We start from the raw sequence: 14,275 nt of genomic DNA, 5'->3' as shown, positions 1-14,275 counted from the left end.
GCTTACCACTGGATGTATTCTACCAGCAACTGGACGTGGAAACTTTTGGTCTAATGCAACTATGTATCACACGATCATGTCCTGAAATGGTTCACTGCCTCGTAGCCCTTAGAAAACTCATTGGCAACCCTGATTGTAGCTGTACGGCTCCCAAGAGTATTTAGACAATTCATTTATTTTATTTTCCTATTTTCAACAAAACTAATAAGACCTCATTCTTGTGCAGCTACGCATGGAGACGGTTATTTCTCGCCAATTGTTATACGGACGGAAATAATACGTTCTAAGAATACAAAACGTATTGTTATTTAATTATATACAACAAAATAAATAAGTATGTATTTAGCAAAGTACTGACGTAAAGGCAACTAGCCAATGTACTGAAATGATGGTGATTGCCTCTTATGTTGGACGTATACATAATGATCTTTCAGTCCATAAATTCAGTAATCTTCAATCACTAACAAGAGCGTACAATAAATAAAGTCTATCCAAATTTGGAGCTGTATTATTAGAATTATTCATAAAACGAGGTCTGTGTTGCATGTTGTTTTCGCTCAGCTTTCAAAATAAAACAGGTTAATTAATAGTCGAACAATATTTCGGAGGTGGTGGTCCTAAGGCAGTGTTTAAACTAGAAATGTGTTGGCTGGAGACATATTTTTGGTAAGACGGTGTGTAAGTAGAGCTGTGAAAATGTCGCAAAACTCAAATCAAAAATCAAGCTCCGCTGAGACCGCGAAGTCAATTTCGAGTATGCGATAGTCAGTTAAAAAGGCAATTGTACAATCTGTAATTTTCTCGCTTGTAGCTAATTAAACATGTAATGTTACAAAGAATTTGTGAAATGAACATGGAAATTTATACGATTGATCTATTTTCTGACTTATAAAAGGTTTTATATATTTTTAAACTTTTTGAATGTTTAAGCAAACAACAAATTTAATGTTTTTCTGGATTTATTGTTTGCTTTAAGAAGACATAATTTTGTTCTAAATCTCTACTTTCTGATAATTCTGATGAAAAAGGTTTGAATCAAAAGAATCAGCCGTTTTCTGTAGTCTTTTACCCATCTGTTGATGCCAACTTTTCTAGGCACAATCTTACAACCCACACAAAACTATGCGTTTATGAAAATTTTCCTGGAATTATTTTGTTCTTTGAAGTTTAAATTCAAAATATTCGTAAATAACGAATAGGTTACCAGGAGGTGTAATTTTAACAATAATATTGTGTTGGTAATCATGAGAACAGGCAGACGCAAGATGTTTAGTTGGGTGTAAATCTTTTTTACGCAGTTGGTATTTCATAGCTTGTAGTCACCAACCAGTTTTAATAGTTCGGAAGCCATCAAATCTGGCATCTGCCTAATAAAACAATTCAACCTTTGCAAGATTGAAAGAGCTCTTAAAGTGTCCTAAATTTTCATAAATAAATCTTAAAACCAATTGTCTTATTGTACCTACTCTTAGGTAAGCTTAAAAGTATAATTCACCTCTGAAACCACAATTTTGCCTAGGTGACGTTATTATTATTATTTCGTGAATTTTTATTTTTTAGACAGTTTTTTTTTATGTTTGGGTAAGTACCTCTTTAGCTACAGTATTAACATTAAGATAAATATGCCCATTAAAATCTGAGTAGAAAGTATTGCGTTGCTGCCTTATTTTAGTAGCTAGATAGATACCTAATAAAAAGTTATGGTGTGGTTGTGAATAGTTATGAGTTATGGAGACTCAAATAGTTCGTATTGACCTCATTCATTTTTAAACTAATTGAATATGTAGAAACAGGGACAGAGCCATTATTTAAAAATAAAGATACCAATATTAATAGCGAGCTCTGACTTATTATACAGATCATCGAAATTATTGCAGTACCTACTTGTTTAAATTATATGCCTACCCACTTAAAACTTGTAATAACAGAAATGATTTATTGGCAACAGCAAACCCTTTAGATCGCCTGTTACACACGATATATTAAATGTGTTGTGGACGGACCTATTTTAAATTTAACATCTCGTTTCTAAATCGTTTAGGCTTTTATTAATATTTTGTTCACACCTTCATTTTTATTCTTAAATTAATCACGAATAATGGCAGACTTTTTGAAGGTAACAAAGTACCCGATGAAAGCTATAAAACAGGATCACAAAACATAGTAAGTAGATGTGCCTTCGATGTTTGATGGGAGTTCGCGCAAAATGTCGAAACAGTAAATGCATCTTTATTTAGCTTTCACACAGATATATTGTGTTTTTACTTCTCATTCTTACGAAATGATGAATAAAGATTGATTAGACAAATTGTGAGTTAGTAAAAATCCCTAATGTACACATCCGCCCACGCGCTCGTGTCTCATTTGTTTACAGAATTATGCACGGCTGTGGAATGATATGTTTCAACGTGAAATAATGCTCCGGCCCGAACTTTAGCCCACTTGGTGTTTTATTGTGTGTACGCGATTCAGAGTTTTATCTCGTACAGCTGGTTGCCGGATAATCCGTGTATAAATAGCGTATAGACAACAAAGCATCAACAAATCCAATCGTTTCGGGTACTGCGGCATGCTGTCGATGTGTGGCAGTCTCGGCCCAACTCGCTTATTTTATGAGCGTCCTAAATTATTAAAATTATTCTATTTTCAGACTCGTTCTCGTCTTTAATTTCCCGACATTTTTTATCAGATGCACCGATCTGTTAAAGCGTAAAACTAGAATGTTGTCGCTTCGTACAATATCGCTGGTAAAATCAGGTATCATTAAAAAGCTCAAGGTGAAAAGAAATAAAAACCGAGAAAATAGACCTACTTCATATACATACAAAGCAGCTGTATTATTTGTAACCGCTGTAGTTTGAAATTTAGGTTGTAAAGCAATTAACAACGTTTTTAGTGCGAACATTAGTGTACAGGCATTTGGGACATTTATCATATCTATTGGTTCCTTTTTTGTGTGTTATGACATTTAATGATTGAGTTCTATAGTATTAGTTTATTATTGCCTATCAATCAATGTATCAATAAGCAAATGCAACTTTTTGGAAATATTTCATTAAGGCAATTATAATAGGCGTACATTGTTCATTGCACTTATTCTTATTTTAATGACGTGTTCATACACAGACATAGTATTACGTTTTCTAACTTTAAGCCTACATAGTTTTTCAATTATTGTAGAATATTTTTACGCATAATGGAACGAATATCTTTTATTACTGGCAAGGTAAATTAAAACGTCAACTTCAAAATCACAAATGCTCCTTGACGTTGACTGTCAAAACTTGTTTGGTTGTTTGGGAGTGTAGTTTTGCTACTTTGTATTCGGCTATTTACGATTGAATAATAAAAGAAAGAAGGACTAATATGCTTTTAAATTTTAATAGTGGTGTGTGAACTTCGAACAGTAATATTATCACAATGGAAAGTTACGTAGTTATATCCTTTATAGGCGAAGGTTCGTTTGGACGTGTTTTTAAAGCAAAACATAAAGAGACCGACGCTGTAGTAGCTTTAAAAGTTATAAGAAAGGTTTGTGTTTTGTACTAATTATACTAATCTAACGATACCCAGTCGTTTCACCTTAAATGTTCAATGATTTCTGTTTTGAAACCGCATATTAAACGTCAATTATTAGGGTCATCAACGAATTGATATGTGAATATTTACTCCACATTCAGTCTTAGAATGATTCAAAAACTACAAATTATGTGTATGTTATCTTGCGAAAAATTTCAGAAAGGGCGCTCTGTAAAGGATTTGAAAAACTTAAGACAAGAATGTGACATACAAAGACAATTAAAACATCCGAATATAATTCGTATGATTGATAGTTTCGACACGGAGTCGGAGTTGGTAGTGGTCACAGAGTATGCCGAGAAAGAGTTACACAGTATACTGGCGAAAGAAGGTTGCCTAAATGAGGATCAAGTTAAGAAAATCACTTGGGACTTGGTCTCTGCCTTGTACTACTTGCATTCACATAGAGTGCTGCACAGGTTTGTATTTTACTTCGCCATCTGGATTCTAAAACACCGGTCCTACTATTAATTAAGTAGGTTATAATCTGTTTAAACAAATGCTAGGTTTTATTATCAACCAACTGCTTAGAATTGAGATTATCATGAATCAATTTATGATAATTTGTTCATGAGTGTTTAATCAAATTCTCTAATTTCATGTAAGTCTAAATTGTGTGAAAATTATACTTATTATTTTTTTCTTTTCAGAGATTTAAAACCACAAAACGTATTACTTGACAGTTCAGGATGTGCAAAATTGTGTGATTTTGGCCTCGCTAGAATTATGACCAATGCAACACATATTTTAACATCTATTAAGGGGACTCCATTGTATATGGCACCAGAATTGATTGAAGAAAAACCTTATGATCATCAGGTAAATGTCCTTCTAACTTGGTTAGCACTTTACTTCCCTAGGAAATCTAAGGTTTCTCAAAAATAACTTCTTACCTGATCAGAAATTCAGTTTCAAAGGCCTTTTCTTTCTTTATTTTCTCTAAAGAAACGACTCCCGCACTAAGGAATTGAATCCTTGTGTCACAGGAGGCTTTACAAACATACAAATCACATGCACAAAGACACCCTTGATGTTTATACATGCCAACTGTTTAATGGAATATCAAGACTTGAATGCTTAAATCAATTTATCTTTACTCATTTCAGGCAGACCTCTGGTCACTCGGCTGTATAGTGTATGAGCTGATTGCAGGCCAGCCACCATTCTGTACTATGTCAATATGGCAACTTGTGCGGATGATCAGACACAAGCCAGTGCAGTGGCCTAGCTTTATCACTACTGATGCTAGATCTTTTCTACAGGTATGTAACAAATTTACTTAAGGATTTATCCAAGGCAAAGAACTGGGTGGTGAAGCCCAATTTGCGGTAATGGGAGATTGATAGTGTATATGCATTATATTTTCCTTTATCATTACAGGGTTTGTTACACAAAGATCCCATGAAAAGAATGACTTGGCCAGAGATTTTAGAACATCCATTCATCCGTGGTCATGTGACTATACTACCAGAAGATGTGCAAAGTGAATCACCATTTACAAAACCTTTGACCCACAGTCAGCAAGAAGCTAAGCAGTTACAAAGGGATAAAATAAGTGGTCATGCTAGGTGAGACATGTGTTTTTTATTTATTAAAGTTTATTTTCACTCATAATATACGCAGCAGTACCTGCTCACTTGCTTAGTTTTTTTTTGAGTTAGACATTTTAAGCTTCCTTGTTTTTAAGTAAGTCTAATTTTTTTTACGAAATTCTTAAATAATCATTTTTTTATTTCTAGAACCATCCCAGAACCTAAACCAGAAACAAAAGAACACGATTTGCGTAACGTACGAGTGATGCAGGCAATGGAATGTGTTCCTATGTCGGATGACGACAGCGTCAGAGCCACCAGCGCGTTCAGTGTGCGAGACAGCCTCAAAACTGATGACGAAGACCAATCCCACCCAATTACAGCGGCAAACGCTAAACTACTCCGCCACGAGTACAACGTTATGAACAATTCTAATCTCGTAGTGTGTAACTTAGAAAACAATATGGCCCAACTAATGGCAGCAAACAAAAAACATTCAGATCTCAGTAAAATGGACAAAATAGATGAAGAAAAACATGCAGAAGACAAAAAAAGACTAAGCACCAGTGAGAATAAACAAGAAATATTGGAGATAAAACAAAAAGCGAAGTCAGTAGACACGGCATCACACAGTTTGGAGAATCCTAAAAGTTCGACAAAGTGTAGCAGTGATGTTAGTTCTGGTCTCAGCAAGAGTGTCCCACCGTCTTACAAACAGAAGATACTACAATTCTCACGTGACCACCTCAGATTCGGTAGTGGGGGGAACAAGTTGACTCGAAGTATCAAGAGATCCTTCCATTTTAGTAGGAGTTGGGATAAAAATAAAAATGACAACCAGAGGCGAACAAGCGAGCCAACAATTGAAGTGCCGAGTCTTATGGATGATAAGGAAAGGTGCTCGAAGGAGGAAAAGGATGAAGACGATGAGAAATCTGAAGTCATTGAGGAAACTTCTGACGATAAAGACATTGCTAACAATGATAGAATGATTAGATCTGAAGACAAAAGTGACGGTAATTTAATTTTCAACAAATTTAATTAAAAAATACATATCAAGCCATGTTCTTTTTTTGCATTTGATAAATCTTTGTGCATTTTTTCAGTTAAAGAACCGTCTTCTGTGGAGTTAGAAGAATGGGAAGCTTTCCTTAATTCAAATATAAGTGAAGTTATGGATGGCGATGTAGAATCTCTTACTCAACTTAATATGGTATGTGGAATGCTGTTATTACAGATCTTATTTCGTTTTCCCTGTCCCGTACTTTGCATGTCTGTAATAAAATCTTGCAAGCAAAATTAGAACCAGATTTTGACATCCAATTAATATTTTTTGATTTTTTTATAATTCAGTGGCTATACAAAATGATTACCATATTTGTTTTGTGAGGCGGATTCAAGCGAGCGATTAGTTTGCGTGAGCAGAGTGTTAATAATTCCATTCTGATACCACGTCAAACGCATGAAAAGCACTTGTGTGATCCACGAATACCTATTCCCTAGTCATGTCATACGCTTGTGAATTGAATGTTTGTGACACCAACAGTGTGCTTACAGACGTTTTTTTGTTGTTAAATGTAATTGATTTGAAATCTTGTGTTTCATCCATGTGTCTGGTGTGCAGGTGAGCATGGTGGTGGGCGTGGTGGGCAGCGCGGCGCGCGTGGGCGGCGGCGCGCGCGTGTGCGGCGCCGTGGCCGCGCTGCTGGCGCTGCCCGCGCTGGCCGCCGCGCTGCCGCGACACACGCTGCTCAACATACAGGACGTGAGGATACTGCCTCTATCCATACACCAATCTAGCTCTACTTGGTGAAAAACCTTCCCATTAGTCCGCCTGTCAAGCAAAGCGGTGTTGACATGTAGAGGAGGGGTTGGGATTGTTCTTTAATAACGAATTGGTGTTGATTACACAAGGCTGGAACCCAGTCCCAACGGTGCTTGCATTGATTGTCAATTATAGTGTCTTAAAAGTTTTGCATACCTTTCACACAACGCCATCTAGTTTCAAACTAGGAAAACTTAAACTTACATATTTCTAAGACATACATATTAAAATTAAGCTATGTTGTTCGTTTTCAGGTGTATCTAGAAGCGAAAGTGGTTTACAACTTCGTAGCTGCCATAAATACTTTGATGAAAGACAGCAAAGACAACGATGATGGTGCTCAAGATAGGTAAGTTATAGATACGTTTATATACTTTGTTAGTGCTCTATTTACGAAAATCAACCTTATTTGCATCTACATAAATGCGCTTTTACATAGTTAGTTTTATACGTCAATTAAGTCGTCAGAATTGTGGTTGCTGTATCGGGACTAGCTTACTTGTCAATATCAGGAATGGTCGCTATGCAAAGTAGTATGTTAGAAATTGTAATGACACTAGCAATGAGCTATATTTTTAATTATTTTTTCTTTTGTATTTCTCAGGTTACAAGGCGTGGGCCGTATGCTGGAAGTATGTGCGTGGCTCTGCGTGCGCTCGTGTAGGGGAGTGCGTCAGTTCGCCGCGGCGCTCAGCGCGTACAACGCCACCCCTGTGTTTACCAGACTTCTTGTTAACTGTAAATATACGATTAATTATATGGAGTTTATAAACTAAAGGCGAAAGTTTTATACGAATATGTTTCTCATACAATTGATTTTATTTCTTTTGAAAATATACAGTCCATTTAAAATGAGATACAAAGTTATGAATGTTATGAAATAACACACGAGTATGACTGTATATTTAAGGATATATTTTCTAAATTTAACTTTAAGATCTGATGAGATTTTTTAAAGACTGGTGCATATTTAAAAAATGTGGATATTTTACCATAATTACTGGCTAAATGACTAAACATTAATTTCGTTAAATTGATGCGTGGTGATTTTTTTTATTCTCGGATCACCGCGGCTTGCAATTAGTGAATTGTGAACATCAAAGTATTGCTGAAACTAGACAGACAACCAATAATTATAATCACATAACTGTTTCGTTCCAACAATCCTTATCCCTGTCAAGATATAGCCACTTATATTTTAGCCTAAAACAGTAATTACGATTTCAAAACAGAATAACGGTTATGAGATGCTACAGTTTAATTTTATTTCTAAGAATGTGACGTCACAGCTGTCCCGAACTAAAGAGGTCACATTTCAAACAAATTACATAGCTCGCGTTCGTCTAGATGAATGATACCCATATCTCAAATGTTCACATGAACTGACAACCGAAAATCATATGATTATTCACACTGAATTATGTCTGGCCGGTGTCACATCACCAATTAATTTCGACATCCCGTCTCAAACATAACTAGAACATTTTTATTTTTGTTTTCAGATGCAAAATCTCCGAGAATAGTGTTGAATATTATTGGCTTGCTCATAACTGTATTACAAGATTTGCCGGAACACGCTGACGTCGTCGAGAAAATACTCTTTGAAGATCGCACGTTTAATTTCATGTGTCTTTTGGAACAACCGAGCGATGCGTTGCGAATGAGAGTTTGTATACTTATTAGTTTATTGTGCACGTTTTCTTGTACTGCGTTTTCTTCGGCGATGGAGTTGAAGTGGAGTAAGAAGGATTCTGAGAGTGTGGAAGCGTTGCACACTCATTGCAATGTTGCTCTGAATAGGGCAGCGCGGCTCGCTACTAAGGAACTCAGTAATATGCCTTTTTATGTTAGCTAGTAGCATCTGAACTATAATAAGATACGTCAGCGTATAGCAGACACCGATTTTTTATTTTTCATTTTTTGTTCTTAATTGGCCTTTAAAAAAAAAAACGTTTCTAAATTCTATTTGTGCGGAAGCCTGTGTCGCTCGCGCACTTAATTTTTTATCCAACTATATTCCCTGGTAATTAAAATAATTTAAAAGTGGTCCCTGATTACGAATACGCTTGGGCACCCCTGCAATACGTGATAGTTTATTGTGCAAGTGTCAAGTTGCGGCGATTGACATGTTCATGTTTACTTCACAAGGGCACGGGAGTAGCGCCTGATTAAGGTTTATATATATATAGAGCTTTGTTTGTCCAGGTATGAGCATTGTTATATTGTAATTATTTCTAGAAAATAGATTTACTAATGCTTTCTTGGTAGCTGCTCATATTTTTTTACTGATCTTAATAGTTATAAGCAGAAGTTAACTTTACACAGACAAAATAATGTTATGATGACGTACTTTTTCTTACGTCTAATAAAACTTTAGGAACGATTCAAGGGGAAGCGACTTAAAGCAATAATAAGAATAATATCCGTTACAAATATTTGAAATAATATTTAGTCCTCTTGAATTTGAATCTCATATAATACAAGCAAGTATCCCAAGTTCCAAAATAGGTCCTAGCACAACGATTATAACACAATAAATAGATTTTAATTCAATATTTAGGGACCCTTATTTAAAAAAAAAATGTAATTAGGTATCTCGTATATGTACTCTCTTATCAATAACATTTTCCGTAGACAATATTAATGAGTACATTCAATTGATCGATCGGAAAGCCGAGTGTGTGTAACCACACCAAAACTACAGTTTGCGTCGTGCAAGTTCGATCCTTGCATAGGACAAGCATTTTCGTGTCCACGACTACTCGTTCCGATTCAAGGTGTCTTGGCGTGTGATTTGGAATTTTCAGAAACTCAAAATGGGGATGTGTCAATGTGGGAGTCGTTTCTAATAAAATTAAAAGTAAGAGAAAAATAAGTATTTCGGTACTCACGGCATCCGCACTTCCGTCGTCTGCAGTTAATAATTTATTGTAATTCTAAGTAACTAAGTAGAAATTCATGTACAGAGGTGTAACCTATGTTTCATTGGTGCAAATTTAGCAAATTGTCTAGTGGTTTAGGGACAATTATTTACCTTACGGTGAAGCTAAAGCATTCTTTTAGCTTCTTGCACGCGTACGTGTCTCCAAATAAAATCCTTTTTTAAGCTGAATAGAGCTAAATAGCGTGTGAAGAAAAGAGACAAAAGATAGTGCAGTATTCTAGAACGCCAAATTTGATTCGCAATGATAAAACCACTTCTTTATCGTATTTATTTGATAGTACTTGAGTACTGTAATGAGGATTAAAAATAAAATGCATACCACGAGTGTAATTAGCCTTGAACCGAATATTATCGTATGAAATTATAAAAACAAATCAACCATTCACAAGGTTAGATAACTTTATCTTTATAGTTATGACAAATGTCGAATTTTAAGGAGGTTTTATTCGTCTTCGAAAATGTTAAAAAATTCGATTATATTTTTGTTGTACTTTTCCCGATTAAGAACCGACTTTTTATTAATTTAATTCCCTAGACGCACACGAGCCGTGTAGAACCTCTTTCTACACGGCTCGTGTGCGTGAAAAAAAAGGGTGAGAAAAAAAATATAACTACTTTAATTTTCTTTTTTATACTGGCATAACTGAGTTGCTGCAATACTAAAAAATAAGAACAATTAACGAGTGTTACAGATTCAGAGCATCCTCACCTTATATTGACGCAGATGTGGGAACGTGACAGCGCAATACACAGCGTATAGCGGCATCTCTTTTCCACAACTGCAGTAATATCTCTTCAAACCGTGGCTTCAGCCCCACAGACATAATAAACAGTAAATCTGAATCAATGCGTTTTCATGATATACGTATCGTCTCGACTTGTAAACAGCTCTAAAAATAATTCGCCTCAAAACGACTCAACAGAATTTAAACTCAAAAAATAAACTGTGATTTTAAAATGCAAGAAAAGACTGTAATTATTGTGTTTACATTTGTAAGTATTTAATTGGTTGTTCCAGTTTATAGTGAAGATAAAGATCATTTTAATATTGTATATTTAAGTAAATTTATTATCTTGAAATGTAATTGCACGTTAGGCCTAGTCCACACTGCTGAGCGACTACGTATGCGTTTCGTTTTGATCCGTTTTTGAAATAAAGATTTAAATAGCACGTAGCATTGTTGCACAAAGTACACGTAATAGTGTATCTTGCGACATGTTTCTGTGTATATTTCATAATTAAATTTAAACATTATTTATTTAAAATACTTAATGTAAGTACATGTTTCTGACATGATCTTGTTAGAATATATAAGAAAATCGAGACCTATTTGAGATAAATCTGCTCAGTTGAATAAAAGTTAAAGCGACGTATTTTATTTTAGTTATTTTATTGTTCACTTTTTAAATTCGCTTTGCAGTGTGGAGCTGGTCTTACCTCCGTTTCTGAAAGGCAACATTAAAAATATTAATAATTAATCAATTACAACCAGGTGTTGGTTCTTATTATATTATTAAAGAAATCATAAACAAATAAATTACATTCGATTTGACAATAAATTAAGTAAGTCGTGATATTAAGTATTGAAATAGGTAACTAAACTGACGATATTATACTCTTGCGATGATATGCTCTGGCTAACTGCAAAACTGTAAAACATAGCGAGGATATGGAATGCCCATTGGAGTTTGTTTCGTATATACGCACACTAGGTATGTGCAAGTGATCTTGAGACTAGCCTAGGCAGAAGAAAGGGGCTAATGTGTTCTTACAGTACGACACCTATATAAGACCGATGATCATTTTAATTATTGCCATAGCAACAGAAATACATCATCACTAAAAAAATCAACTCTATCACCGTTTACTAGAGAGTTCACGAGCAATAGGATTACGTGTTTACCCTAAAAACTAAAAAGCTCCTGTCGATTAGATATTTTCATTAAATTTTTGGCGTTATCGGCGCATAATGAGTTTATGATTATAAGGTCCATTTGGTCTTCAAATAGTCAGACTTGTACGATCATCCGGTATTACATATTATATGCTACAGTTTTTATTTACACAAAAGCCATATGATGTTGCCTGTTAGAAACAGGGTTTAGCTTTAAAGACGCGCATTGATACGTTATTGGTAATTGCAGAGCTTTGTAACGTGCTAAGCATAAAACAAGTATATGACAATACCATATGTCCTAGAGACATTATTCTCATCCAGTAATGTGTAATATGCTAATACCAGTAGCGATGATCTCAAACTATAGGTACTTGGCCTTCGTTTATGTAAATTATTTCTGACAGTCCACAAGCGATGTGCTATAAGTAACTCAATACCTAAATATATCGATTGTTTCTTGATATCAATCCGCGTCTTATTTTTATATCAATTCACTTATAAATTATGAATACTTAATTGTATTTTTATCGAGATTGAGATCGGCAGCTGTTCAAGCAATTAGTCCAAAACGGATTGCTTGACTTAATTGCATTAAATGCGAATATTATTTTTAATTGTTCGATGTAGTGCCATGTTATTACGATTTAAAAGTATGTATTTTTTAAATAAATTCCTACATATTTTACTAGATGTTTCATTTCTGTTTATTTACGTTGCAATAATATGTTTATCATGAGAAATTGCAACGTTTATATCCTATCGGTAATTAGATACTACCTTCCTTAAGTGTTAATGAACTCGGCGGTCGAATGCAATTATTTATAAACACTAATGCAAACAAATATTTATCGGGTGTTGGCTTAGTGCACTCGCACCAAGATCAAAGCCCCGGGCGCCAGTCGTGCTACGATCGTTTGTTTAGATCGTGCACTTTATGGCAGGTTACATAAGGGAGGTGATCGGCCGGCCTCGCGCCGGTACACGCGTGCATTCACCGAACAAGCACGATCAAATTGAACTAATATGCATTTTGTATATCAATCGGTGTATCGACCGCCACGCAATTTTCAAGATGTCGTCTGCGGCAACGTTAACATACATGCCAAAGTCCAACTAATTAAATGCGTCAGCACTTACCAAAACGAACGCTGATGAGTTTGCATTTCCGTATTGTTCTTGAACGCTAAAGTACAGCACATCCATACAGAACGCTATAAAGCACTTACCTAATCAAGAATTGTCTTAGGTCTACGTGATTTGCATGACTAGTACTAGCTTGCCTATTTAGTTCCATAGGTTTCTATTTCGCGCTTGAGGGTTCGTTGAACTTGCTAGATGCATTTCGTTTACTGTCTAACACCGGGCGCAATGATGACGAATGTATAACGCAATCTACTACTTACATTGTTATGCGTAGGTAAGTACGGTAAATGTATCGATGTCCACCGTCATGGTTTTGTTGTTTATTTTTTCCCACAGCCTTTTAAGGCATTATACCCATTATCTATTAGTAACGATAATATTCACATTGAAGAGGTATTATTTTTTCCTCTCTTTGTTAAGCATCTAGTTTATGAGGATTTTTTACAACCTATCTCAAATACTTGGGTAGGTTTTCCATACAGGTTTTATGCTGATTTTAAGTAGGCAAATACGTCAAAACGTCATTTGCAGCAGATCATTTGTTTTATCAGAAGATTTTTAGGGATTGGTAGACACATAGATCGCCTTTTTATTAGAAAACGTATTTTTAGAGTGTTATTTTTTGTCTCTTTCTACCCGAAGTAGCCACAACAAATTACCATAAATTTTGCGAAAAACTGGTAGTATAGTAGTAATACATATGTAGAGCAAAATGTTTATACCCGCACATTAGTCACCATGGCAATGATCATAGCCGTAAGCCGAGGGCAAAACACGTTGCCAGTCGCAGGTATGGCGCATGGGCATGGCCATTGCGTTCATGAAGTCGAAAACTACTTTTAGAACGCAGTTCTTAAGTGGATAGGATGTCTGGCTGAATTACGAGGAAAAACGATTACTTTCCTGACGAAAAATAGACTGGTATCATATTTTCAATATGGCTCTGTCGTCCGGCAAAAGACCAAAAAATCGCACTAATTGTCTTTTGAAAATTAAGAAGTTCAGGTATCTGGTAGTCAGGATCCTAGATAGTAACAATTCCTACATTTTTAAAACAATAGGTTCCGTGTAACCGCACAATTCCTGAGTCAGCCACTCAATAACTCGTTGACCCGCCAAACAAATGACTGCCAGGCAACAAGGTATTCGGTATTTGTGACACATGATGTTGGTACCGACTGCAGATTAGTTGGTACCGCCTGGCCTGAGATCCGCTTGTCTGTATTGTATGTTGATGAACTCTAGTCCAATTCCATTGCATTATTGACGTCAAAGCATTTGTTCCGGAATAATAATCACCCGTATGCTTACTATGTAACAGGCTTTAGGCATCCCATGGAACCTCCCTCGCCAG

General features: G+C 35.5%; 1 protein-coding gene across 1 annotated transcript; it reads left to right on the top strand.

Moving 5' to 3' along the window:
* Nucleotides 1-3,290: 3,290 nt before the first annotated feature.
* Nucleotides 3,291-13,748, top strand: LOC113504539 (serine/threonine-protein kinase fused). Its single transcript, XM_026886884.1, has 11 exons — nt 3,291-3,531; nt 3,739-3,998; nt 4,230-4,398; nt 4,686-4,841; nt 4,960-5,147; nt 5,319-6,127; nt 6,218-6,324; nt 6,736-6,876; nt 7,191-7,285; nt 7,541-7,674; nt 8,439-13,748. The coding sequence occupies exons 1-11, from the start codon at nt 3,421-3,423 to the stop codon at nt 8,789-8,791; spliced, it is 2,523 nt and encodes an 840-aa protein (XP_026742685.1). The 5' UTR covers nt 3,291-3,420; the 3' UTR covers nt 8,792-13,748.
* The last annotated feature ends 527 nt before the right edge of the window (nt 13,749-14,275 follow it).

Source organism: Trichoplusia ni, chromosome 22, assembly GCF_003590095.1.
Source record: "Trichoplusia ni isolate ovarian cell line Hi5 chromosome 22, tn1, whole genome shotgun sequence".
NCBI lineage: Eukaryota > Metazoa > Arthropoda > Insecta > Lepidoptera > Noctuidae > Trichoplusia > Trichoplusia ni.
Note: the sequence above shows the minus strand (reverse complement) of the source record. Positions and strands in the feature narration are given on the sequence as shown.

What these genes read in the sequence shown, in the direction of transcription:
- LOC113504539 (XM_026886884.1), top strand. Translation starts at nt 3,421, where the DNA reads ATGGAAAGTTACGTAGTTATATCCTTTATAGGCGAAGGTTCGTTTGGA. An exon ending in CTCTTACTCAACTTAATATG is followed by an intron (nt 6,325 to 6,735) that starts GTATGTGGAATG and finishes TCTGGTGTGCAG; the next exon opens with GTGAGCATGGTGGTGGGCGT. An exon ending in GATGATGGTGCTCAAGATAG is followed by an intron (nt 7,286 to 7,540) that starts GTAAGTTATAGA and finishes TGTATTTCTCAG; the next exon opens with GTTACAAGGCGTGGGCCGTA.